General features: G+C 46.0%; 1 protein-coding gene across 2 annotated transcripts in view; it reads right to left on the bottom strand.

Annotated features, from left to right (window-relative positions):
• Positions 1-2,369: 2,369 nt before the first annotated feature.
• Positions 2,370-26,841, bottom strand: part of BMX (BMX non-receptor tyrosine kinase) — a 51,882-nt gene continuing 27,410 nt past the window's right edge. For both annotated transcript variants that reach the window (XM_055338183.1, XM_055338184.1), the window contains exons 10-19: positions 24,899-24,953; positions 23,607-23,686; positions 21,269-21,396; positions 19,497-19,571; positions 18,724-18,895; positions 14,897-15,113; positions 14,050-14,114; positions 10,367-10,485; positions 7,305-7,462; positions 2,370-2,817 (exon numbers count right to left, since the gene is read on the bottom strand). In XM_055338183.1, the coding sequence (XP_055194158.1) occupies positions 2,743-2,817; positions 7,305-7,462; positions 10,367-10,485; positions 14,050-14,114; positions 14,897-15,113; positions 18,724-18,895; positions 19,497-19,571; positions 21,269-21,396; positions 23,607-23,686; positions 24,899-24,953 (1,144 nt within the window). In that variant the 3' untranslated portion in view covers positions 2,370-2,742. The remainder of the gene's footprint in view (positions 2,818-7,304; positions 7,463-10,366; positions 10,486-14,049; positions 14,115-14,896; positions 15,114-18,723; positions 18,896-19,496; positions 19,572-21,268; positions 21,397-23,606; positions 23,687-24,898; positions 24,954-26,841) is intronic.

Here is a 26,841-nt window from a genome sequence, read left to right as displayed (position 1 = left end):
TTTGTTATAAAGAGAATTGTTTTTTAAAAACCAAATACAGGGCAGCCTGGGTGGCTCAGCGGTTTAGCACCTGCCTTTGGCCCAGGGTGTGATCCTGGAGACCCAGGATCAAGTCCCATGTCAGGCTCCCTGCATGGAGCCTGCTTCTCCCTCTGCCTGTGTCTCTGCCTCTCTCTCTCTCTGCGTTTCTCATGAATAAATAAATAAAATCTTAAAAAAATCCCGAATACATAGGAATGCCTGGGTGGCTCAGCAGGTGGGTGTCTGCCTTCGGCTCAGGGCATGATCCTGGGTCTGGGGATTGAGTCCCACATGGGGCTCCCTGTGAGGGGCCTGCTTCTCCCTCTGCCTATGTCTCTGCCTCTCTGTGTCTCTCATTAATAAATAAAATCTTTAAAAATAAATAAAAACAAATACATAAAAATAAATAGAAGAAAGGAAAACAGACTTCACAAGGGCCCGTTGAGGAGGAGGGATTGAGTTACTTGTTCCTTCTTTTCCCTTGGGTAGGAAAGAAGCCGTCACACAGTACTCACTAAAGAAATGCTCGCTGAATGTATACATGCCCTAGTGGTTGTTCTTAAAGTTCCATTTCGGGTGCCTGGGTGGCTCAGTTGGTTAAGCATCTGTCTTAGGCTCAGGTCATGATTTCAGACTCTTGGGCTTGAGTCCCATGTCAGGCTCCCTGCTCAGCAGGGAGTCTGCTTGAGATTCTCTCTCTCTCCTTCTGCCCCTCTACCCTTTCACTCACACCCCCCCTCAAATAAATAAATGAATCTTTTTTTAAAAAAGATGCTCAACTGACTGAGCCACCCAGGCGCTTCCCCCCAACATTTTTTATCTAGACCATACTACCGGGTGCCTGGGCAGCTCAGTGAGTTAAGCATCTGCCTTTGGCTCAGGTCATGACCTCCGGGTCCTGGGATCAAGTCCCCACATTGGGCTCCCTGCTCATCAGGGAGCCTGCTTCTCCCTCTCCCTCTGCTGCTCCCCCTGCTTGTGCTCCCTCTCTCTCTCTCTGTCAAATAATAAATAAAATCATTAAAAAAACAAAGTTCCATTTCATTATAAATTGATATTTGTGCACCTCTGTAAAAAAAAAAAACCAACAGGAAACTACTATCAAAAGTCAATTCTGGAAACACAGGAATCCGCATTTACATGTGAAGAAACAACCAAGAGAGATCATCAGAAACAGTTGGGAGGTGATGGAGTCAGTGGAATGAGACAATATGAGGATCTCTCTCTTTTTTTTTTAATATGAGGATCTCTTAAGGGAGATGGTTAACTTCCATCCAGAGATGAGGAGCAGCACTTAGGGTGTCTTTTCAGTGTGATTGTGCCTCCACAGAGCCTTTCTCTTTCCCTCCTTGACGTTGCAGAAAAGACAGCAAGGTGCTTCAAAAGAGATGGAAAACCTATGGGCTCAGCAGCAAGCTGTGAAGGAGGGGAGTCCCAGGAATGGTTTAAAGCAAAAGTACCTTTTAGTAATCACCACAAGACACTGAAATAGTACTTTTGTACCTCTGTGTCAAGATACAAGACTGAAATAGAAATGCCAGTCACCAAACTAGCCAGAAACCCTGGAACCCAAACTCAAGGGTTGAAAATGATTAGAAGGCAACAATCAATTCTAGAATGAAGACTGTGGTTACACGGTATCCAAATTGATAAGGATTAGGCTAAAAAAAGGCATCAAGTTTACCTTAGCATCTTTTACAATCTGTTCTTTGTGGAAATGTATTTGCTATATTCTTGAATATTCCTTAATTTTAGTTTTGTATTTGCATGGCATATATACATGACACAAAGAGTCATTGTTCTAATCTGGAAGTCAGATGAGAGTAGAGTCATTTGCATTAAATTATGCACCACCTACTGATGCCCCCCCATATAAGGAGGCCCCTAGGGCACACCGGACAGACAGCACAGAAACATTTGGAAGCTTGTTAAAAATACATGTTCTCAGGCTGCACTCAGACCTCCTCTACCAGAATCTCTGGAGTAGTTCCTGAGGAATCTGTGTGGGTTTTTTAAAGGATTTAATTGTTTATTTGAGAGAGAGAGAGAGAGAGAGAGAGAGAGAGAGGAAGAGAGAGAGCAAAGCGTGAGAACACAAGTAGGGGAAGAGGGGCAGAGGGAGATGGAGAAGCAGGCTCCCTGCTGAGCAGGGAGAGCCCCAGATGCGGGTCTCTCCATCTCAGGACCCCAGGATCATGACCTGAGCCAAAGGCAGATGCTTAACCAACTGAGCCACCCAGGTGCCCCAGGAATCTGTTTTAATGAACCCTCCTTTTGATTTGCATACATGCTAAAGTTTGACAGCAATAAAACATGAAGACAAATGTCCACATTTTGGTACTTGTTAACAACGTATTTAATTATCGTGATAGTGATGATATAAGGAAAAGAACAAATATCCAACAAAGAATTTTTCAATTCTGTTCAATCTTTACACATGGTACACACTCTGTCTACCACAATCAGAAAATGTGCTTCTGCTGTAGGCTGGGAAGTATAATAATATAAAGAGCAGCATACACAAAACTACTAATTTGACTTAAATGTCAAGGAAATCTTTTGTTTCTTACCTTGTTCATTTTGAGATAATACAAGAGGCAAACAGTATACAGAATGCGATTAGCTAAATTACATGGTTTGCGCCTTGCTACTTTCCTTAAAAGGAATGAAAATGTTGGCCAGCATTGACGGTCCTTCTCATCAGATCTCCTCATTTCTTCTTCAAGGCTTGTCTTTTTCCCGAAGTGGTTCAATGGAAGACAGGAGTTGCTGAAATGTGGGACGCTTTTCTGGAAGCTAAATAAAAGAAAAACCCAAAGGCTTAGTTTATGAAAATTATGATTAAAAATAAAATATTGAAGATATGTGTACCTCAGTCCTAAAGCTAGTGACTTTTTAAGCATGGACACACTATGGACATTTCCACTAAAGACAAAACAACTAGAGCCCTAAGAGGTGGAAAAGAAACAGTAAGTCTCTTTATTTGCATAAGATATGGTTGTATGCCTGGAAAAACCAGGAGAATGAATGATAGAACCAACCCAAATGATAAGGAATTCACCCGGAGAGCAGTCTGCAAAATTAACATACAAAATCAATATTCTTCAGGTACATGTACAAGAACCAGTCAGAAGACGCGATGGAAGAGGAAACCCCATTTGGAGTAGCAACGACACCAAAATAAAATAAAAACAGAAACACAGCCCCCAAAATGAGGACAACTGTCAACACTGATGAAAAGGACAAATGTAGACTTACACACATAGAAAAACGTTACTTGTTCCTGAAGAGGACAAATCAATATCACAAAGATGTCAAATTTCCCTAGTTAAAATATAAACTAAACACAATCTCCTCCAAAAGATGAACAAGTTAGTTTCAAGCTGAACAAATTGACCCTCTAGTTCATAGATTTTTTTAAAGTATGCAGAAATAGCACCTGGAATGAATGTAATACTGTAGGTGAACTACATTGGGACTAAAACTTAAAAAATTAAACTCAATTTTTAAAAATGTCTGTAAAAATAGCTAGGAAAAGTATAAAAAAGGTGAGTAATGAGGGAGTACTAGCCTACCTAGGATTAACACGTATTGGAAATCCTCTATAATTAGAACAATGCAGTGCTAGAACATGAATAGAGATCAGAGAACAGAAGAGAAAGTCCCCAAATAACCCCAAATGTGTATGGAAATCTCCTCTGTTAGCTATTTCGGCACTGTTAGATGGTATCTCATCCCTCGTGATGACATGGTCTTTTAATAAATGGTGCTGCAGCAAGCACGTAGTCATTTAGAAAATGACATCCTTGGATCCATGCTTCACACCATATACTGCAACAAGCACACTAGATCGGAGACCTAAATGTGAAAGAGTGAAGCCATAAAAATACTAGAGGAAAATCTGAGTGAATGCTACTCTAATCAGGGGCTGGGGAAGCCTATCCAACTTTAACTCGGTTTCCAGAAGCAATAAAAGCCAATGTTAATACAGTCAACTCTATTTTTTTAAATCCTTTGCAAGGCAGGGATCCCTGGGTGGCGCAGCGGTTTGGCGCCTGCCTTAGGCCCAGGGCGCGATCCTGGAGACCCGGGATCGAATCCCACATCGGGCTCCCGGTGCATGGAGCCTGCTTCTCTCTCTCTCTCTCTCTGTGACTATCATAAATAAATAAAAATTTTAAAAAATATTTAAAAAAAATCCTTTGCAAGGCAAAAACAACCATAAATGAAACCAAAAGATAAATGACAAACTGGGAGAAAATATTGACAACTCTCACAGATAAAGTGCTCATCTCTTTAATTTATAAAGGGGTCTTTAAAATCGAGGTGAGGGAAATCAAAAGCCTGATAGAACAAAGGGAAAAGAAACGCTGTCTAATTCTAAGATATCCCAAGTGCCCTTAAAAATATACCTCACTTGTGATGAAAGATGTACATATACAAGCTGCACTAAAAGGCCATCTCTCCTCTCTCAGATTGGCAGAAATCCAGAAGCTTGACAATGGTCTGTGTCAGCGAGCTGGTGGGAAAATACCCACGCTGGTGGAGGGGCACCGACCCCGTAGAGGGAACCTGTATGCTCCTCTTCTTATAAGAAAGAAAGGGAAGCACACACGTATGTACACACTCACTTTTGTGCAGAGAACTGTGGGAAAGATAAATTGGAATCTAACGGAAATTGTGAATGTGCTTCTAAAAATTGTGAAAGAGGATATTTTAAAAGTGGGAGACCAAAATGTACAAAATGATACGTGCAGAACCTTCGACCCGGGATTGTCTCTGTGCAAAGCCATCTCAACAGACCGACTGTGGGAAGAAGGCAGTTTGCTCCCGTTTGGGGGCCGCCCCATCCATCTGCTCCTGGCCTTAGTCCCAGGAGCTGGAGTGGGAAAGGCCAGGCAGGTTCCGGCCTTCGACTCCAAATCCCTGTCTGCTCCTCTTCTCCATCGGACGCGTGACAGCACGAAGTCAGCCTGCTTGGGGGCAGCGGCAGGTCTCTAACTCTGCTCTGGCCCCACCGGACTGCCCAGCGCTGCCCGCGGCCCTCAGCACCATAGGCGCTACATAGGGGTGCGAGGGGTGGGGGGCCTCATTTAGCAAGCGAGGTGCCATAGGGTGGGAAATCATGAAGCGCCCCCATCCCAGGGGATGGTGTCAGGCGAAAGGATCAAGTATTATTGTGTGATACAGCCAGCAACTCGGCCAGTGGGGGACTCGAGGCTCCAACACAAGACAGAAGCTCTACGTCGTGTGCGGCAAGTTCTTCCTAGCACCCCGCCGAGCGCCTGGTGCACAGGGGCCCTGTGAACCTACAACCACAGACACGAGGTGCACTTACTGTGGTTCAGGCACTGCTCTGAGGCCTTGACAATATTAACTCATGCAACCCACACAATAATCCTATGATGGGGGGGGCGCCTGGGTGGCTCAGCTGAGCGGCTGCCTTCAGCTCAGGGTGTGACCCTGAGGGTCCTGGGATCAAATCCCGCATGGGGCTCCCTGCATGGTGCCTGCTTCTCCCTCTGCCTGTGTCTCTGCTTCTCTCTCTGTGCCTCTCATTAATAAATAAATAAAATGTTTTTTTTAAATCCTATGAGCAGAGGGCTACTTTTTGGTAAAGCACAGAGATGGTAGGAGGCTTATACAAGGTCACACAGCTAGTATTGGTCCCCGGCATTCTGGCTCCACAGTGCACGTGCTTAGCCATGACACCCATCTGCCTTCTACTGGTGGAGGAATGAATACAGGAATACGACATCAGGCCCTCTGTCGACGAGGCAGTAGCATATAATGGCTACAAACTTTGGGCTTTTCAATTAATGTTCTTAAAAGTCCCCTATTATCAAGTTACTCTCTAAAGTCTTCCATGGCTCCCCATTGCCTGTAAAAAAGCAAAACTCACACTCCTCTCCCTGGGGTTCAGTCTGCAGCATCCGGACCAGACCTCTTCCTCCGACTAATTCCCAGCCCTTCCAACGGTAGCTACAGCCGAGCACACCCTGCTCCTTCTGGCCTCCTCACCTTGGTTGTGCCGGTCTCCCCTGGACACCCTTGACCACGTCTCCACTCACCTGACTGTGGACACTGCTGAGGTTCCCTGACCTGGCTCAGATAACAGTGCTCTCCTCTGACCTCTTTCTGCACTTGCCTACATTTCTATGCTGCACGTATAATTAGAAACTGCTGGGTGTTTCCAATCTCACAGTGGGGCGTGTGTGTGTGCAGGTGTGCCCACACGCGTGCACAGGTGTGTGTAAAGACTGACTTCCCTGAGGACAGAGATGGAGCTTCGTATTTCCTTACCATCCACCCCCCTTAGTTCTACGGACATCGTAGATGGTTTGTGAGTCAGTCCCCTGCCACGTGAGCTCCATGACTACTGCCACACACCCTCTTATTCCCCAAGTGCACGGAATGGTTTCGTCACCATCGGGGAGCATGGGAAGAGAGGAGGGACTGGTGTCCATTATGCATTGCCCACGCGTGCTCATAGGTTCTCCACGACACGTATTCTATCTCAGGAGAGACCCCACGGTGTTGTGGTTAAGAACAGGGACTCTGACGCTAGCCCAGCTGTGTGACCCTGGGCAAGTCACTTAACCTCGCTGGGTCTGTTTCCTCTTCTCTTAGTTTTTTTTTTTTTAAGATTTTATTTATTTATTCATGAGACACACACAGAGAGAGGCAGAGAGAGAAGCAGGCTCCATGCAGGGAGCCTGATGTGGGACTCGATCCTGGGTCTCCAGGATCACGCCCTGGGCTGAAGGTGCCGCTAAACTGCTGAGCCCCCCGGGCTGCCTCTCTCCTCTTAGTTCCGGTCGCGATAGCACATACTTCCTAGTATGTTGCCTGATGAACAAATGGGTTAATATTTATGAAGTTCTTGGGGATCCCTGGGTGGCTCAGTGGTTTAGCACCTGCCTTGGGCCCGGGGCGTGATCCTGGAGTCCCGGGATCGAGTCCCACGTCAGGTTACCTGCGTGGAGCCTGCTTCTCCCTCCGCCTGTGTCTCTGCCTCTCTCTCTCTCATGAATAAATAAATAAAATCTTTAAAAAATATATATTTATGAAGTTCTTCAAACAGTGCTGGACGTTAAGTGGCTTGTTACGCTGGTAGCCCCTGCACCTGCACCTGCGCTGCCGCGCTGCTGGGTTTCAATCCCGAACGCTTGAGGCCCGCCGGGCCCGCCCGGGGCAGGCGCTTCAGTCAAAGCGGCCCGGCCCACGGGTCCTGGGCAACCGCCCTGGGCGCACCCGCCGCCAGCCCCCCGGGGTGCACTTGCCTCGTGCCAGCAGCCGTACATGATCTGGTAGACGGTGTCCGACGCCAGTTGGGGCCGGTAGAGCCGGTGGCCCTGGGAGACCTTCACAACCACCTGCGAGTTGTCGTACAGGTCGTAGGGCTGCTTCCCCAGGCTGAACACTTCCCACATCAGGATCCCTACAGCACACGGAGGGCGGCCGGCGGACAAAGGGAAAGGCCGTGTCAGCAGGTGCAGGCTTTGTGGAGCGGGGCCTCCCACGGCGGCTCGGGGAGGCTCCGGGCCGGGGCGAGGGAGCCCGGGGAACCAGTCCTAGCCAGAGGCCCGGGCGTGGACGGTGGCCCTGTGCCCTCGCCTCCGGAGCCCACTGTCTCTTCTCCACGGTCCTCCTCTTGCTGGCCAGCGGGCCATCGGCGAAGGCAGCTGCAGGGGGGCTACTTGGGGCCAAGATTCCGGGGTGCTTCCGAGAGGCGGCTGGGGCCTCGTCCCCCCACACCCCCGGACAGACAACCCCAGCCCAGCCCCTCCTTTCTCTCTGCCTTGGCGGCTGTGCCACGTCTCACCGCCCCGTCAAATCGGCCGCCCGAGCGGATTTACAGGTGAGATCACTGACAAAATTCCTCCTTTTGCCTCGATGGTCCCTGGTATGTTGTGGGTCAGGTGTCCTTTTGAGACTCTGATCACCACCACTGGCTCTCTCTCGGGAACGTGAATGCACGGCACGTCTGTGCTCGCTCTCTGGATGTTCACGGTATCCCGAAGCCCCTCGGAGGCCACCGCGGACTCCAGGTCTAGATACGGGGTCCTGGCCGCGGCGGCTGTGGCCTTGAGCTCGGTTCTGCCGCTTACAGGCCGGGCAGCGCCTAAGCCACCCTCCGAGCACGCTCCCGTCTCCACCCCGGGGAGGGGGGCTGCACGTCCCAGGGTTGCCGCGAGCACGGCTAGGAGAAAGCACCGGCCACTACGCGTGCTCCCTGAGTGGTGGCCAAGGTGCTGTCGTCCTGGCCTAGCCGCAGGATTTCAACAGTCGGCCAGCTTCGAAACTTTGGGCAGCCAGAAATAAGTAAGAAGGAAGAAAATTATTCTAGAACCGTACCTGAAGGACTAACTTCAAAATTTCTTTGACTTTCAGGGCCACAGATTTTATGTAAAGTATTTACAATAAGGCAATATTACAAGTTGCTGTGGCTGTTTTTTTTTTAAGATTTTATTATTTATTCATGAGACACACACACACAGAGAGAGAGAGAGGCAGAAGGAGAAGCAGGCTCCACACAGGGAGCCCGACGTGGGACTCGATCCCACGACTCCAGGATCAGGCCCTGGGCTGAAGCCGGTGCTAAACCGCTGGGCCATCCTGGCTGCCCTGTATTTTTTTTTTTTCAAACAACCTTCTAAAACAGCCATCCGAGAGTATACTGCTCCCTTCACAGTTCTGTCTTTGAAGGTCATCCACTTATCCCAAAATTGTTTCAAATATCCGTGGGGCCTCCTCTCCTTTGAGAATTGTTGAGGCCCTGGTCCATTTTGAATGTCCTCATTGGAAACAAATTACTTCCGAATGGATTTAGTGTTTGCAAATAGCCAGAAAATACCCGGAGCCAACTTCTAGTGCGTCCGGGGAGTAATCAGGCCGGGTGATGCCACTTTTTGGTCAAAAACAAACTGTAACTCTTGAGTAAGGATACTGAGTTTTAAAAGCATCTTTCATAAGGCGTATCAACACACGGAGAGTGAAACTAATTTTGACAAGTTAATCAGCCCAAAAGGATGTCAAGTATTCACCACAATGCTATCTTCGTGGCTTTTCTTTCTTCTGTGTACATTGAATTATTTTTTTAAGTGAACGGTACTACTTTGACAAAAGTAGTATTTTAAAAATGTGTGTCGTATAAAAAAATAAATGGCTAACTAAATTTTCTTTTACTCATGCAGTCTTTTGGATGTCATATGAAAAGTCAAAAAGTCAAGTTATGCTTATGGACCAAGATAGACATGTAATAGGTGTCAGTTGCAGTTCATATATCCGTAACTTTATGATAATTTGGATAATTTACCCTGGATCCCTCTGACAGTGATCGTAAGCAGGCCTGATGTTTCTCGTAGCGTAGAAAGATCAGAAAATCTACCAAATCACAACTTAAGAATCATTTCTGTTCTCTAATTACCTTTACTCAATTTCAGTATGGCTCTTTAATAAAATAGGGGTCAGCAAACCTTTTCTGTGAAGGGTCACATAGCAGGTATTTTTAAACTCTGTAGGTGGTACAGCATCTCTGGCAACTACCCCACTCTGCGGTTACAGTAGGAAATAAGACACAATACAGGAACGAGTGGGCAAGGCTTGCTCCAGGACAACTTTATTTACAGAAACAGGCCACCGGGTTTGGTCCTGGGCCAAGGTTTGCTGACCCTTGATCTAGTGATGGATTTTAATGAGGATGCTGCACACAGCACCGAGCCGTGTTTGGGGCTTGCACCAGGCATGCCCAAAGGGTTGGTCGATGCCAAAGGGGATGGTGGTCACAGCTGCTTTCACGCAGGACGTCCAAGACTACATCTCAAGCCCTTCAACATTTTGGGTTTCACGCAAACTCGGTTCTAGTTTTTAAGGGCTCCTCTCCAAAGACTGTTAGAGGGGGAAGCTCAGCAGTTGAGCGTCTGCCTTTGGCTCAGGTCCTGGGGTCCTGGCGTCGAGTCCCGCATCGGGCTCCCTGCGTGGAGCCTGCTTCTCCCTCTGCCTGTGTCTCTGCCTCTCTCTCTCTCTGTGTGTGTGTCTCTCATGAATCAATAAATAAAATCTTAAAAAAAGAAAAAGATAGAAATCTCCAGTGGAAGAGCTTGTATCTCCTACGGTTCGATACAAAGACGCTAGCAGGATGCAGGTTTCCTACGGTGACAGTGACAGCCCGACGCGGCCCAGCACAGGTCAGCACCCTCTTCCATCTCTAGCTCAGGCCCCTGGGGCGTTTCGTCAGCGCTCGGGGCTTCTGCTAAGAATGGATGTTTGCTGCTCTTGCGGTTTCCTGTTGGGGAAGCGAGCTTACGAAACGGGGCTGGGGCCCGTGTGGCCAAGTTCTTACCGAATGCCCAAACGTCTGACTTGCTGCTGTATTTGAAGTAGTGGAACACCTCTGGGGCTGACCACTTGACCGGGAACTTTGTTCCTACTGAGCTGACGTACTGGTCATCGAGAACATACCTGCGGGGACAAAGGTGCACACAGAGCTTCAGGCCCCGGGCCGTGCAGAGTGAGAGGCCTCTGCAGGCTGGGTGCTGGGGGCCGCAGAGCCCTGCTGTCTGGGGAGGGGGGAGCCTTGCTTCTCTAGGTCTCCTGCCTCCTTGCAACGTGTAGCTTTACCCAAAGGCCGCTTCTGGCCTGTAGGCTTTGGAAAAATCACATCCCCCTTGGCAGGTACCAATATCTGAATGCAAAACATTTGATGAACATAGAAAAACACGAAAAAATGTAAAAATAGAATGACTCAGGATCTCACCCTGAAGATAATTTGTAATGCGCGCTTGCTGGTACTTTCCAATCTTTTGTCCTACGTATAATGTGAACAAAATTGGGTTTCTTTCGTGCTAAGGTTTGCTTTTTCCTTTAACGGCATCACAAGAGCATTTTCCCTACGTGGTTACATTTGCTTGCGCGGCATCGTGTTTAATGATTGAATAGTATTCGCTCCTATGGACTAACGTTGTAGGGTTTCACCTTGTAAGTTGCTTCTGATCTGCTGTTACAAGCAATGATGAAGGACAGTATCCTCTGGAGACATCGAGACCTTAAAAATATATATTCAAGGATATGCACTGTATAATAATGATAAAAATAGAAGCAACCTCAATTTCCACCTGTCGAGGAGCAATTAAATATGCTAAAGCACAGTAATGCAGCAGAACAGTACGTGGCCATTTAAGGAACAAGGGAGCTCGATATTTCCCAAAATTAAAGAATGCCCATGGCAAATGGGTACATGCAAAAGTAGATACATATAATGTAATTCCATTTTAAAAAATTTTAATTCCGGTATAGTTAATATACAGTGTGGCATTAGGTTCAGGTGTACAATATAGTATCTGACACCTCCATATATTACTCGGGGCTCTTCAAAGCGAGTGTACTCTTAATCCCCTTCATCTGTCTTTGTGGGAACAAACAATAAATGCACATATTTGTGTATATGATTGGGTATACTTCGGAATGAGGTATGAAAGGACATCTGTCAAATGTGTTAGCAGTAGTTACTCCTACTGCTGAAAATAAGGGGAAGGCGGGGCAGATTCTACTTTTTACCTTCTATGCTCTTGCTATATTTCTCACAAGAAGCATCTATCTCTTAGTTCTATAACTAATAGAGGGGAACCTCATATATTTGCCTAGAAAAAAGCAAATAAATAAGGACTCTTAAGAAAAAAGGAAAATGAGGGGCGCCTGGTAGCTCAGTTGGTCAAGCGCCCAATTCCTGGTTTCGGCTCAGGTCATGATCTCAGGGTGATGGGATCCAGCCCCACAGCTGGCTCTGTGCTCCGCGGGAGCCCACTTGGGATTCTCTCTCCCTCTCCATCTGCCCTTCCCCCACTCGCTCTGGCTCTCTCTCCCTCTAAAACGAATAATAAAAGTGAATAATTTCTTTTTTTAAATGAATAAAATGAACAATAATAAAATGAATAATTTCTTTTTTAAAAAAGGAAAATGAAAGATATGGAAACTGAAATTTTGGATGTACTTCATGGGAAAACTATACACACTGAAAATGTGTTAGAGGTATATACTGTAATTTAAAATGTCAGAAAAATCCGGTTTTGAAAATCATTCTTTGAAATATTAACAATATTAATATTATATGAATACTATATTAATATTTAATTTTTGACTATATTATGAATAGAATAGGTATACTAATAGCAATAATAAAGTACACTTTCACGGGATTACATAAAGCACCTTCCATACTTCCCTTCCCAGACCCCCTCAGCAACTCTAGACACCACAAGACACCCAGAAACTCCCCTGGCACTGGGTTCTGCTCATGGCTTAAACTTTCCTTTGAGTCATCAGGCTCAAGTGAAGTCACAGGCTTCTGAATGGTGGCAGCACAGGACTTCATGAGCAACAGGGCCTGTTCCATGGCCTCCAGGATTCCTTATTCAGAGCAAGACCTCATGTCTCCCTTTTTCTCAGCCTCAAAGAACTTGACAAGTATATTCCCTGGATGCCAGCATACCAGCCAGTATTCCCACTATGAGAGCAGGTGGGGATCAGTTTCCCTGTCCTAGGAGCTTCTCCTTGCCCTATGAAGCCGTACGCAGCGCTTTCTCTCACACTTGGAGAGCTACACATTTGGAGAATCGGTGTAGGAGGCTCAGTGTACGGCGGCTGGGGGGACGGCAAGTAGCACACAGCTAATGGGACATCTCGACCATGTTGAGGTGTCCCAGAAGAGAAGCACTTCTCAGTATTGAATTTTGGAGAAGACTTCAAAAACAGATCCTCCTGGAGCGCCTGGCTGGCTCAGCTGGAGGCGCATGTGACTCATGATCTCAGGGTAGTGAGTTTGAGGCTCATACTGGGTGTAGAGCTTACTAAAAAAAATAAATGAACTTAAAAAAAAAAACAGATACTCTTACGGTGTTTTAGGGCTGGGTACACTAAATATAGAGGTAGGCTTAGTCCACTCTTCAGGCTTCTTTGAAGCTATACTATTCCTCCTCAGAATTGTGTGAGTTTAGGTTGAATTGACACAACTTTCTAGCTGTATTTTGTCTTAATGTTGACATCTACTTGCCCTCTGGACTAAGCTGATGATTCTGAGGGCAGGGACTATGCCGTCCATATCAGGATCTCCCACGGGGCCTCGGCATTATGTAGGTGCCCGGTAAATGCTGAATGGAAAGGCCAACGTGTGCATCTTTGTTTCCTCTGTAAAACCAGGAAAAGTGCCTCTGAAGATCCATAATAAAGATAATGGAAGATGTCTTTAAACTGTTACCATAAAATAATTTCTCTAAATGATAAAGTGCTAGAATGCCAACTAACAGAATCTCAAAGTCTACTTTCATGCCTTACTTGGTTATACAGAATAGTTAATGACATGACAATGAAAACTTTCCTAGTGTTAGCGCTATGCCTATTTGAATGAATATTAACAAGTATACAGAAAGGGCTGAAGGAACCCTGCTTGAGTTAAAATACATACATAAAAAATGTGTTTATGCCAATAATCTGGCTATAACACATTACATCTGAATATTTATTACTATTTACTAGTGTTTATTTTAAACTTTATGATATTTATATTTATCAGTATTTATTTTATACTTTATAATTATATATAAAATTCTATATAAAAATTATATATATAAAAATATAAATTTATATATAATTTTATTATAATCTAAAAAATTATATTATTATATATCATTAAAAATTATTATAAAAATCATATAATTATTATAATTATATATCATAAAAGTTATTTTATAATTTAATATAAGTTATATTATATAACTAAATATATAATCATATATATCTCAAAAATTTGCATATAAATTATATATATAATTATATGTTTATATATAGTCCTATATATTTCATATACTTCTATTTATATATGCTTGTATATTATGTATGTGATTCATGAATCATCTGCTAGTTGTACAATCTTCGTTTGCCTCATGTGGGCCTTATTTCCAAAGAAGTCCTGTGGTTCAGTTCACACTGGTGGGCAACCACGTGTCACCGCGTCGCCGCCCGGTGGCTTACCTGGTCATTCCGAAGTCCGACACTTTCACCGAGAGGTCGCTGTCTACCAAGCAGTTCCGAGCCGCCTTTGGAAGAAAAACAGAATCCCCACGTGGTCAGAGTGGCCCGGAATCTCCGGACACCAGAATCCAGCGTCTTCCTTCCCGCTGGCGGAGTCCTCACGGAACCTGACATTGCCAATCGCACCCCCCAGATGTTGAGGCACTTTCTCCTTGGCAATTCTGCAGCTTTCGGGGCGAAGACGTGCTCCCCTGCGTATCTTCACGCACGCACCCACCCGGCCAAACGGCCCGAAGGACGTTGCGTTAAACACAGAGCCTCAGCTCGTGGGCAAGAAGGGAAGCGTTATTTCCAGAAGGTTCCTTCGCCGCCCTGGCCTGGCGGGATGGCAGCCTGCCTTCGGGAGCTCAAGGGGACCCCTAAAGATAAACAGCAGCTCCCACCCAGCCAGGCCCTGCCCACCCCCACCCCCCCACCCCCCGCCAAAGACACACGCAGATGTCGCCTCCTTCCCCTTTGGGGTTTCCCAGGCCGCTCCAGCACTGAGCCCTCCTGGGGCAAAGGCCACCTGGCACCTAATGCTGGTGAGACGCCGACACTGACTAAAGTCTTTCCCTTTCACCTGTTCTCCTTCCTACCAGGACACGGCCACCTGCGTCCTGACGGCCGCTCCTCCCAATCTCTTATTTTGCAATTGCGGTTTTCATCACACAATGTCATGTGCTTGAGCACGTCACAGGTGGGCACGGGAAGAGCGAAGCGCTCGCCCCTGATGTCCTTCCCAAGGACCCCGTCACTGCAGGTGGGGACGCTGCGCTGCTTGCTTGCCCTGAGCGGCTCTGCTTACCAGGTCCCTGTGTATGAACTGGTGGCTCTCCAGGAAGGCCATGCCTTCACACACGTCGTAGCACATTTCCAAGAGCTGGGACGCCTCCAGTCCCTTCCCGTGACTCTTCAGGTAATTCAGCAAGCAGCCATTGGTGATATACTCGGTCACGATGTATATGGGGTATCTCTTGGAGCACACCCCATAGAATTTCACCAGCTTCGGATGGCTGAGTTTCCTGGAAACGACAGATTGGCAGAGTTCACTACTGAATTTGCACACTCCGGTTTCCAGATGTTCTGAAAAACAATCACTCTCACATTTTTGCTTGTTTTAATCCCCCCCTTCTACTTGAACAAAGAAAGAGAGAAAAACGTTGTGCATTTTATTCTGGGAGCATTAGCCTTTGAAAGCAAAAAAAAAAAAAAAATCTGCCTCTTAGACGACATCAACACCCCCAGTACCAAGTTAGCAGTTGTGGGTGCTCCGTGCACCTTTCCCACAGAGAACCAGCAGAACAGGGGTCTGTTGCCTCAAAAATCTCATTGAGTCTCCCGGCATCTAGAGAGCCTCCATGCCTGATGTGGAGGGAGCCACACACTGAGGGCAATCACTTCCACTCTAAAGCATTTAACTTTCTAAGTTTTGAAGTCCAAGCACTTTTATTCTCAAAAAAAAAAAAAAAAACAAAAAACAGTTGTATCAGAATGTGAAGGGTGCAGGAAAAATGAAAATAGTTGCCATGTTAGGGAAGTGAGATTAGCCATGAGTTTTCTTTCTTTTCTTTTTTTTTTTAAATTCGTTTTACATTATTGTTACATTATCTTTCTTTTTCTTTTAAGATTTATTTATTTGAGAAAGAGCACACACAAGTGGGGGAAGGGGCCCAGGGAGAATGAGAGAGAATCTCAAGCAAACTCTCCACTTGGAGGCCTATGTGGGGCTTGATACCATGACCCCGAGATCCTGACCTGAGCTGAAATCACGGGTCCCACGCTTAACCGACTGAGCTACCCAGGCACCTCACGTTATCTTTCAATAATTAATTTAGAAAATAGTAATGATATGACATAGCCCTTCTGGTAGGTGATGACATATAGACGCTCAGTTGTTACGCTGCTCATCCGCTTGTCCATGTAGTTGATCAATGTACAGGCTAATTCTTTAATGTTCAGGTGTTTAAAGTAAACCTAAAGCCAACATGTCGATTTTAGAATTTTTTTTATGAGCATTTATTAAATATTCTCTATAGTTACAACTGTTTATTATTTTTTGTTTTTTTTAAAGATTTTATTTATTTTTTTCATGAGAGACACAGAGAGAGAGGCCGAGACACAGGCAGAAGGGGAAGCAGGCCCCATGCAGGGAGCCTGATGCAGCACTAGATCCCAGGACCCCGGGATCACGACCTGAGCCAAAGGTAGATGCTCATCCACTGAGCCACCCAGGTGCCCCAGTTATAACTATTTAAGTAGTTATTTTCTTCCTTCTTGGTTTAGGGACATGCCTTATCAGGTTGCTCAAGGCTATCTATGAGCTCTGTCATGCCTCCTTTCAGCTCTTTTAGAGAACGACCTGGAACTCAGCATTGCTCCCTACGGGGGGGGGGGGCGGCTAGTGGTGGGACAAAGGTCCCTCACCCAATAAAAGCTGTTCTGTGAACAAATTCAGTCACTGACCAGGGGCCCCATGGTGGGACACCATGGCAACTGATACTGCCCGCACGATAGGCCTCAAATTGGCCATCAGCTGAGCGGTAGCATTGTCCTCTTCAGGTACAGTTTGACCTCCTTCTTTATGACTAGGTGATTTGTTAATGACTTTTCATGATTCTGCGTGATTACCAGCCATCTAGTAGCAAAAACTATGTTTTAAAGGTACACCATGACACGGGTTACACTATAAACCTAAAGGAGTTTCCCCTAGATTTTTCTGTCCTACAAAAGGAGGACATCACAGGCCTCCTCCCCAGTTTTAAGACAGTATAATTGCCAAAGGCAGGACAGGCTACATAATTTGTAGGGACCAGGTATGAAATGAAAATATTTATTTAAGGATTATTCAGAATTTCAAAATGGTGTGGGGTCAGGGTGGCTCAGTCAGTGAGTGTCTGACTTGATTTCAGCTCAGAGTCATGAGATTGAACCTTGTGTCGGGCTCCACGCTCAGCAGGGAGTCTGCTTAGGATTCTCTCTCCCTTTCTCTCTGTCCCTCCCCCCACTCAAATGCTCTCTCTCTCTCTCAAATAAATAAATCTTCAAAAAAATAGAGAATCTCAAGATGGGGACATCACAGCAGTAAACCAAGTGCAGAGCCCTTCTAAATGTGGCAGCCCTCAAGGTGGTGCAGGTGGCCCGTGAAGCCAGCCCTTGCCAAAGGCTATCTACACATGGTACCTCTGCTTCCAGACAGTTCTGCAATTATGGTCAAAGTGATAGTTCTGACTGTCCTGGTACCTTTGGTCTTCATGAGAGAATGACTAAGGAAGTGGACACTGGAATATCTGCCTGGGTTTGCATCTCTGCTCTGCCACTTTTACTAGCATGGTGACCTTGGACCCATTATTTAACATTTCTGTGCTTCAGCTTCCTATAATACAAAGATAACAATGGTACATCCGTCGCAGGCTTCTTAGGAGGGCTGAATGCATTGATATTTATAAAGTGCTCAGAGAGATGCCTGTAAATGCCACATAAGTGTTTAAAATTTTTTTAAAGGGCCCTTACTCTGCAGCAGGCTAGGCTTCGTGATCTCAACTGTCTTTGATCAAAATCCTGCTGTGGCATTGCTCTTCGTATCATGTTGATCAGTTCCCTAAAGGCAGGATGACCAGCTGTCCCAGTTTGCCTGGGACTGAGGGGTTCCTGGATCACAGGCCTTTCCGTGCTAGAGCAGAAGAGTCTCAGGCACACCTGGGTGCTCCGTGTAAGAGCAGGGGGCGGGAGGGGGAGAGATAGAGATAGAGATAGAGAGACAACATTCGAGCGAGCCAGTTCAAAGAGAAAAAGAACACATCTGTTTGGAGCTAAGGCCCGTTAGGAAGTGCATCTTCATTTATCCGGTGAGGAAGGAAGTAGGGTGAGAAAGGGGTTCTGTGAGACTGGTTCCAGGAAGGAGAAGGATATTGTCCATAGGGCATTAGTTTTCAATCTTGCCTTAGTTCTGGCCCCTAGAGGCTCCTGCCCTTGGGCATGTACTTTCCACAGCCCCACTCTGTTCCTCATCCCACCACGCACCTCCCCGAAGGGCCAGGGCATACCTACTCAGCACCCATGCATCCCTTTTTCTTGATCACCCTTAGGGTACCAGGACTCTGGAATCCCCTGTCCACGGAGTCCTGAGGCCTCTTCCAGGACTGTGTGGACTCGTCCTGGGCCAGTCCCCCTAAGAGTGAACCATGCTATTGGTGTGCCTACCCCTAACCAAGATCCTTAGCTGATAGACAGCTGTCTGTTGGAGACACAGAGGGAGCTTGGCGGTACTGAATGCTATGTCTGCACTTGAGTACTGAGTACAGTGCAGGGCAGAGCTGGGGTGGGAAGAGTAAGGTGAGGGGTAGAGTGGGTGGTTGAGGGCTGACATGTGCCAGAGGCTGGTTTCCCAAGAGTCTTGGGAATTCTAAACTGGAATATGGCCTCTGAGGTTGGTACAGAGGTCTACCCGTTAAAGTAGGAGCATAGAACTGATTTTATCCACCAGTGTGTCAGCTTGCTTTACAGCTTCTAAGTAATACCTGCCGTATGTGGACTCTTGCTCTAGGCCTTGCAAATGTTGGGGACAGGCCTGTTAGCGTGAATGCCCCACCCCCACGGTAAGGGCCAAACTGCCATTCCTCAGGAGAAACTTACATCATGGTCTGAGCCTCCTGGAAGAATTCATCTTCGGACATGGAGCCCTCCTTGATCATCTTAATGGCAACATCATACTGGCCCTTCCACTTGCCCAGGTGGACTACTCCAAACTGACCACTCCCCAGCTCCTTCAGGAGGGTAATCTCTTCTCTCTTCAGTTCCCATATTCCTAATGAGGCATTATAGACACTCTTCAGGATGAGAATGGAAGGCTTTGGGGCTAACAGCTTCCCAAGGGACTTCTCCAGTGAGTTTCATATTGACAATATGAAGAACAGCAAGACTTTTGATTTTAAGTTGATCGCTTCAAAAAACCCTTCGTGAGGCAGTCTTATATGACCTCTCTGACCACACGATAATGCCAACAGGACAATACTCTTCTTGAAGCAGCCAGAGTTCTTGACAAAAGGCTTAGGGTACTTTGCCAACTAGAGGCAGCTTGGAAATACCTGGTGTGAAAGCGTGCTCGATGCTCTTAGCTTGGTAAAATAATCATTAGAGTTTTTTTAATAAAGCAAACTAAACTGTGATCTGGGCGGATGTCATTATCCTAAATACACAAGGTTGAACACTGCCTCCCCTGAATAGGCACAGAATCCCAGAAGAAGAAAGGACAGGCAACGGCAAATATATATATGTGTATATATATAAATTTATATATATAATAATAATAAAACTATAATTTATATATAATATATATATATAATATATAAATTTTAAACCAGAAATGGTGGGAAATGGAGTTTAAGAGCCCAAGTGTTTGTCCATACCATTTCCCAAGGACACGGAGGTGGGAACCTTGTTGGCCTTGGTCGACACAGGGTGGCGGAGTCGTGTGATCATGCCTGCAATGGAATCAGCACCAGATCATCACATCGTATCACATCACATTACATCACCCCTCTGTTTGTGCTCTCGCCAGAGTAGCTGGAAAAGTACAGAGTTCAGGATGTCGTGATGGAGAGAGCGGGTCCATTCTGACCATGTTCATCCTGTAGCTGTATTGATTTGCTTGACTTGACTAGCTCAATGTAAGGCAAAAATTAGAAGAGTAAAACATCTTTATGTGATTTTTAAAAATCCCATCAAATAAGTAACTCGATGGAATCTTTCATTTAAAAAGTTTTCCTGGGGATCCCTGGATGGCTTGGCGGTTTGGCGCCTGCTTTTGGCCTGGGGTGTGATCCTGGGGTCCCGGGATCGAATCCTGCATCGGGCTCCCTGCGTGGGGCCTGCTTCTCCCTCTGCCTGTGTCTCTGCCTCTCTCTCTTTCTCTGTGTGTCTCTCATGAATGAATAAATAAAATCTTTAAAAATAAATAAATAAATAAATAAATAAATAAATAGTTTTCCCATTTTGGTTCTGCTTTTTATAGTCCTATATTTATATACATATACATACAGCTCAATAATTTGGTTAAAAAATCTAAATAGTACAGAAGGGCACAAAATAAAAAGCAAACCACTCAATTTTAAAAAATCGAAACAAAAAAAAATAAAAAATCGAACCTATTACTAAGTTGCATTAAACGCTCAAGTCAGGGATCCCTGGGTTGCTCAGTGGTTTGGCACCTGCCTTTGGCCCGGGGCGTGATCTTGGGGTCCCGGGATCGGGTCCCACATCGGGCTCCCTCTGTGGGGCCTGCTTCTCCCTCTGCCTGTGTCTCTGTCTCTCTCTCTGTGTGTCTCTCAAGAATAAATAAATAAAATCTAAAAAAAAATAAATTATCAACAACAACAAGAAAAAAGAAATTCCACTTGTAGGGAATCTGGCTACAGAAACACTCATATGGATGCACAGAGCTACGTGTATAGGCCTGTACATTGAAATATCGATCATGATGTGAAAATACTGTATGCGATGCAACCGCTAATCAATCCAGGGTTGGGTGAACACATTTCGGAGTAATTCTACTGTAGAATTCTATGCAGCTGTTAAACAGACCATGAGCGATATGTATGTGCATGGAAAGACCACTAAGACATGTTGAGCAGAGAAAGCAAGCTGAAAAAGCAGTGTGTGTGGGGAAGGATCTGATCTCTGTAAAAACATAATGTGTAAAAAAAAAATAAACCAAAAAGCCCCCAAAAACATAGTGTGCATACATACACATATATAACTCATTCATATCTATAATAAATAGTAAGTGTTAGTATCAGCAGACCAAAAGATTCTGTTGGAATAGACCCCAACTTGTCTACGGGGTCCTCTCTCCAATGATAAACGTTTCTATAATGTTTGAATTTTGTAATCAACTTATTTCTCTAGGCAGAAAAAGACTGCAAATATTTTCATAACGAGAATCTCCATTCCTAAGCCGCTAACTTACTCAACTTCATTTTTCTGGCATTTTAGAGTGCAGAGTGTCATATTCCAGGGAAATGTAGGCTAAAAATCACAGCAGGTGTGTGACTTGAGAGCATTTTTATTCCTATTTTCATGGTTCTCAATAATATTAAGACTATTAGGAGGATCAGTGATACCTGAGAAAATTGATACTTCTCAACAAGGACCCATAAAAAGAAAAACTGAAAAAAATTACCTGCTGAATTGTGTTGATGATAGTGAATAAGCTTGGGAATAGAATCAAAACAGTAGTTTTCCGCCAGGTACAATTTGTTCTCGGCATTCGTATGCACATGGTAATGCTTGACAGTTCCTTTTTTATCACTGGTAAGGAAGAAAGAATGTTAGAATGTTTTGTTTTTTTTTTTTAGATTTTATTTATTTTGAGAGAGGGAGAGAGAGCGCACAATCGAAGAGGAGGGGCAGAGGCAGAGGGAGAAGCAGGCTCACTGCTGAGCAGGAAGCCTGATGCGGGGCTCGATCCCAGGACCCTGAGATCATGACCTGAGCTGAAGGTAGATCCTTAACCGACTGAGCCACCCAGGTGCCCCTAGAATATTTTTGATTATCAATTGAAGTTTGATCAAACAATGGTTAAATGATCATTCAGATGCATTCGCAAATTTTGGAGAGGGAAGTCAGAAGGTTTCTGGACATGAGATGTTTTTCTAGAGCTATCCATGACAATGGGTAATTACGGAAGAGAGCTCCTCTCTGAACTCAACGCATCTTTTGTACACATACAGAATTCATGTACAATAAAATCTCAACTTTCTGCACTGTTCCTCTCTGGAATCTTCCTTTGATGATCGAGAGCCCTGCAGTTCTTAAAGATCATTATTCTGAACACCAATTCTCTTTTAGGATAATAATGAAGATTAAAATGTGGTAGACAACGGTGATTAGGCTGTGGGTGTTCTCATCCAGAGCATGGGTGGGAGGCTCTTTTGGGAGTGGTGCGTGCAAGATGAAATGGGTGGGGATACCCTTTAATTCCTCTTATGAACTTGTACCTTTTCCACATAAAACACGTTTTTCCTGTTGTTCTACTTTTGGAAAATAGTGGTGAATTGAAGCACATTGATTTGGGCTAATGAGGAATAATACACCCGCCTGTCTTAGATATCAGAGCCGTACTCTAATCAAGAGCTGGGCTTTGGGACTCCTGGGTGGCTCAGTGGTTGAGCATCTGCCTTCGGCTCGGGCGTGACCCCAGAGTCCGGGGAAAAAGTCGCACATCGGGCTCCCTGCAGGGAGTCTGCTTCTCCTCTGCCTCTCTCTCTCTCTGTGTCTCTCATGAATAAATAAATAAAATCTTTAAAAAAAAGCTGGGCTTTGCATCCCCTTCCACTGCTTGTTGGCAACCCTCATTTGGGTGTTACGAAGATCAGATGCAATTTTATATATAGCAATTTGCACTATGCTTGGCGCAAAAGAAACTGTTGATGAATTGTTGCTGTAATGCCAGCCTGGTTAAAATTGCAACTATAAAAAGGAAAAGGGGTGCTTTCTTGTTGCAAGTGGCTACTTTGCTCTTGGTCTCAGCATGCAATTCATTCAAGCCCATGGATGACGTTTCATAAAAAGAAAGCTTCCGTGTTCATTAATTTGGATTATTTTCATTTGATTCCTTAGCTATTTGCTGCTTTTTTTTCTACCTGGCCACCTTCAAAAATAAATCTGGGGTCAAGGATCTTGACTTGGAAGACTTCTGGTATCAGGTTTGGCTGAAACTGCAGGGCCTGCTTCTGCCTGTGTCTCTGCCTCTCTCCGTGTCTCTTGTGAATAAATAAATAAAATCTTTAAAACAGCAACAACTATAAAAGTAACTGCTATTCATGCATGAAGTGCTCACTCTGTGCCAGGCACCCTTGTGATCCAACACGTGAATTAACTCACTTCATCCATACAACATAGTCGTCATTGTTATTTTTCCTTTTCAGAGGGGGATGCCGAGGCACAGAAGTCGGGGACATAGAGCCTTGAAATGGTAGAGTCGGGAGTGGGACCCCGAGGTGCAGCTTCAAGCCAGAGCTCTTAACCACAAAGAGAAGTCAGCACCCCGGAAAGAAGCTTTCTGCGGAACACAGATACACTGATTCGACTCTCTGCTAGCTCTGTCCCCTACTGGAGACACTGGCTAAAAAACCAGAGCCTGGGGTGGGTTTCTCAGCTCAGCAGGTGGCTAAGGCCAAGAGTGGACAGGCTCCGTTGCTCTTTTTCTCTCTTTCTAGACATAGGACCGAGTCCAGGGGAACAGCCCGAGATTCCTTTAACAGGTGTGTACTGAGGCGGGCGGTGCACCCCCCTGCTGCCCGGGATGTGCAGAAGAGGACCCGACTCCCCCAGGGAACAAGCTCTCAGAGTAGAGGCCGAGTGGACAAGGCAACTACAAACAGTTGCATTCAATAGAAATACTTTGATCCACGATGCCAGAGGTTGAAGATGGTGTCTTATCCCCAAATGGGACTCGATGGCCAGCATATGCAGAGAACATGCACAAGAGATGAGAAGGAAATCCGTGTGATACTCACTTCATAGCCTTGCTAAATAAAGACACTGTGTACATTCCCACCTGGCGGGAATTTCGGACCATAAACGCACCTTCTTTTCCCTGGAAAGGAAAGAAAAGAGGGGAAGGAACAGAAAACCTTTTCGTTATTCTTGAAAACTATTTTTCCTGGTAGGTGGTAGGGAAGTGGATCTTTCAGACCCACTTGGAACGTCACTGACGGCCCAGGTCACCCAACAGCTGGCACAGAAGGGGACCCACGGGGCAGCTTTCCTCCTCTGCTCGCTCTCTTCCTTTAGAGACCTACCCCGTGTGCCTCGACTCTCCCTCCCCACTTAGCTTCTAACCCTCCCCGATGGTTTGCTCTGCTTGGTGTTTGTGCAAGCCTGATGTTTTAATCTTGCAGAAATAACATTTAAAACCACCCACCGCCGTGGAATATAATACCCGAGAAGGCATTAGAAAACCAAAGGTGCAGAACAAATCATTTGTTAGAGTTCCATGCTCAGCTTGTCTTTCTTAATGACTTGGGCTAATTCCAAGCAGATCCAGAATCGGGAGAGGCAGACCCATAGGCACGTGACAATGTGACAAGATTCAGAGTTAGGGGGTGGCGTCATCGCATTCTCACGAGTACCCCTCAAAGAAACCCACTGGCGTGCTTTATTAGGTCGAACTATATCAAAGCACCAGTTTTGCAGGTTGGAAAGAGTTTCCTTCTGGTAATTCTGTGCCAATTTAGTAACAAAATCTAGGCCCTGTTACAGCCTCTGGACTCCGCTTTAGGTGCTACTGAGCAGGGCCGGTGGAGCTGGACTGTTACAAGGATGTCCCCCCCCCGGCCCCCCAGAAATCATGCCTCTGTTCTTGCCCTGTGCCATCCCCCCCACTGAGTCCGGGCTGGGCCTCGGGGCTTGCTCTGGCTCGTAGGATGTTAGCAGGCAGGACAAAAGCAGAAATGTTAAGTGCGTGGAGCGACCTGCAGGCCTTGCGCCGTGTCCCGCTGCCTGGGCTCACCACGCCGTGAGGAGGCCCACGCCAGCCCCACGGGCGGAACGGAGGCACCCGCTTGGCACACTGGTGAGAAACCATAAATCTTGTTTCAAACCGCTAGATGTGGAAGTGGCTGACGACCCAGCAGGAGATAAGGAAAGCCAGAGGAAGTGGCTACGTGCGTGCGCAGGGCCTGTAAGCCAGGGGCTGGACGCCTGACGCCCTGAGGACACCCGGGGGGTCTCCGCCAGAAGTAAGCCCCGTGCCCTCTGCGCCCGGCGACAGGTTCTCAGAGGCTGCGTTGAAGACCAGGTGACTTACCTTTTGTCTCAGTAACTGCTCAGACTGTGACCTGGAGATGTTACCTGCAAACCAGCTGCAACGAGAAAGAATTGCATGTTTGCCAGTCGAGGGTGACTCATCACCCAGCTTTCTAATCCGGAGGCATCGGCCTCCATCGGGGATTTCCACACCTCACCGCCCCGGAGAATCCCCCCAGGGGGCTCTTCAAAAATACGGATTCCTGAGTCTCCACCACCTGAGCATGATTCTGGGGTAGGGCCTGTGTCTCTGTGTTTTCACACAGGCTGGCACTTAAGAACCTTTGGCCTCCTTCCAGCAGGTGCCTAAATTCTATGTGCCACTGTTTGGAGGGAGAGCCAGAGATTAGACCAATGAAGAATGGTCCACTGGGAAAGCTGGGGTTGCCATAGATGAGAGTTCCTGTCTTTTTTTTCCTTTTTTTTTTTTAGTTCCTGTCTTTCAACCCTATATTTTTCTTTTAATAATCTGATAGAAGGACACTTTATAGCATCTAGTTTCAAAGCAAATGTTTTTCTAACAAATGTTTTTGATTTGCAGTAGATAAGCCTCTGTGGTTATATTAAGCCAGTAATATTAAGCCACCTGAGAAAGAGATGGCATGGGACAGCCAGGTGTAATATTTTCTTTTTTTAAAGATTTGGGCAGCCCGGGTGGCTCAGCGGTTTAGTGCCGCCTTCAGACCAGGGCCTGATCCTGGAGACCCGGGATTGAGTCCCACGTTGGGCTCCCTGCCTCTCTCTGTGTGTCTCTCATGAATAAATAAATTAAAAAAAGATTTTATTCATTTACTTGAGAGGGGGGGGGAGAGAGAGAGCGAGAGAGCAAGCACAAAGGCAAAGGGAAAAGCAGACTCCCTACTGAGCAGGGAGCCCAACACAGGGCTGGATCCCAGGACCCCGAGATCACGACCTGAGCTGAAGGCAGACGCTTAACCAACTGAGCCCCCCAGGTGCCACCAGGTGTAATCTTTAAGTATTGCCTTTTTTACTACGTTAGCTGAGAGCATAACATCTTACTTTGTATGTAGAGCTCAGCAGGCCACAGAGTTGTTTCTCATGTGAGATCAACAATGTGTGTAGTCTTTTGGTTTTGGCCAGAATGTCACACTAGGGAAATGAACAGGGTGTGAGGGGGGATGGAGCATGGGTTTGGGGGCTTACAAGGACCCTCTGGCTAGAGAATAATATCCGAGGAGGAAAGAAGAACCCGAGGGTGAGAATGTGTTAGGTGGGACGTGGCGGGGGGTGGGGGGTGGGGTGGTGTCAGCTGCTGGGCAGGCCAGTGAGGTAGAAAGAGCCACCAGTCAGCCTGGAGGTCTGGAATCTAGACATAACTTCCTAATAAGTAGTTGTACAGCTTTGGACAAGCCACTTAGCCTCTTTTGACCTTGGAATTACCCATTTACAAAATGAGGATGAGAGTTGAATTTGATAAGTTTAAAAGTCTCTTCTAATTCTACCCATACAGATACTATAATTAATCCTTGAGGTATGAACTGATCATTTTCTTCTTAGTTAATATTTTAAGCTAATCATAGCTAATCCAAAGATTCCTCGGGGAATGTGATCCAGGATACATGCCTATGGGAGATAGGAGAAAGAGATGATTGGGGATCAGGAGAGAGGCCTGGAGAAGCAAGGTGAGATTGTGAATAAGCGCCCCCCACACACACACACACACTTTGCTCGTGTCATAATTTTGCTGAGGTCTGGCTCTGTTTTAAAAAAGATTTCAGCTCATCAGTGCCCGAGCAGCTGAGCCTTAAGCCTGGTCCTAAGATATGACTTTCCATCGAAGCTTCCGTGCCTCAGCCTTCAAGAGAGCAAGAGTAGAATTGCCTGTGGAGTTCTGGCCACCAAAGAAATGCTTCAGTGCCCCCGATAAAGGAAGAAGCCAGGGCCACCAAGCACAGTGTGAGAGGCTGAGTCCCGGGTCACACA

Source organism: Nyctereutes procyonoides, unplaced genomic scaffold (assembly GCF_905146905.1).
Source record: "Nyctereutes procyonoides isolate TBG_1078 unplaced genomic scaffold, NYPRO_anot_genome, whole genome shotgun sequence".
Taxonomy (NCBI): Eukaryota; Metazoa; Chordata; class Mammalia; order Carnivora; family Canidae; genus Nyctereutes; species Nyctereutes procyonoides.
This window is presented reverse-complemented; position numbering and strand designations above follow the sequence as displayed.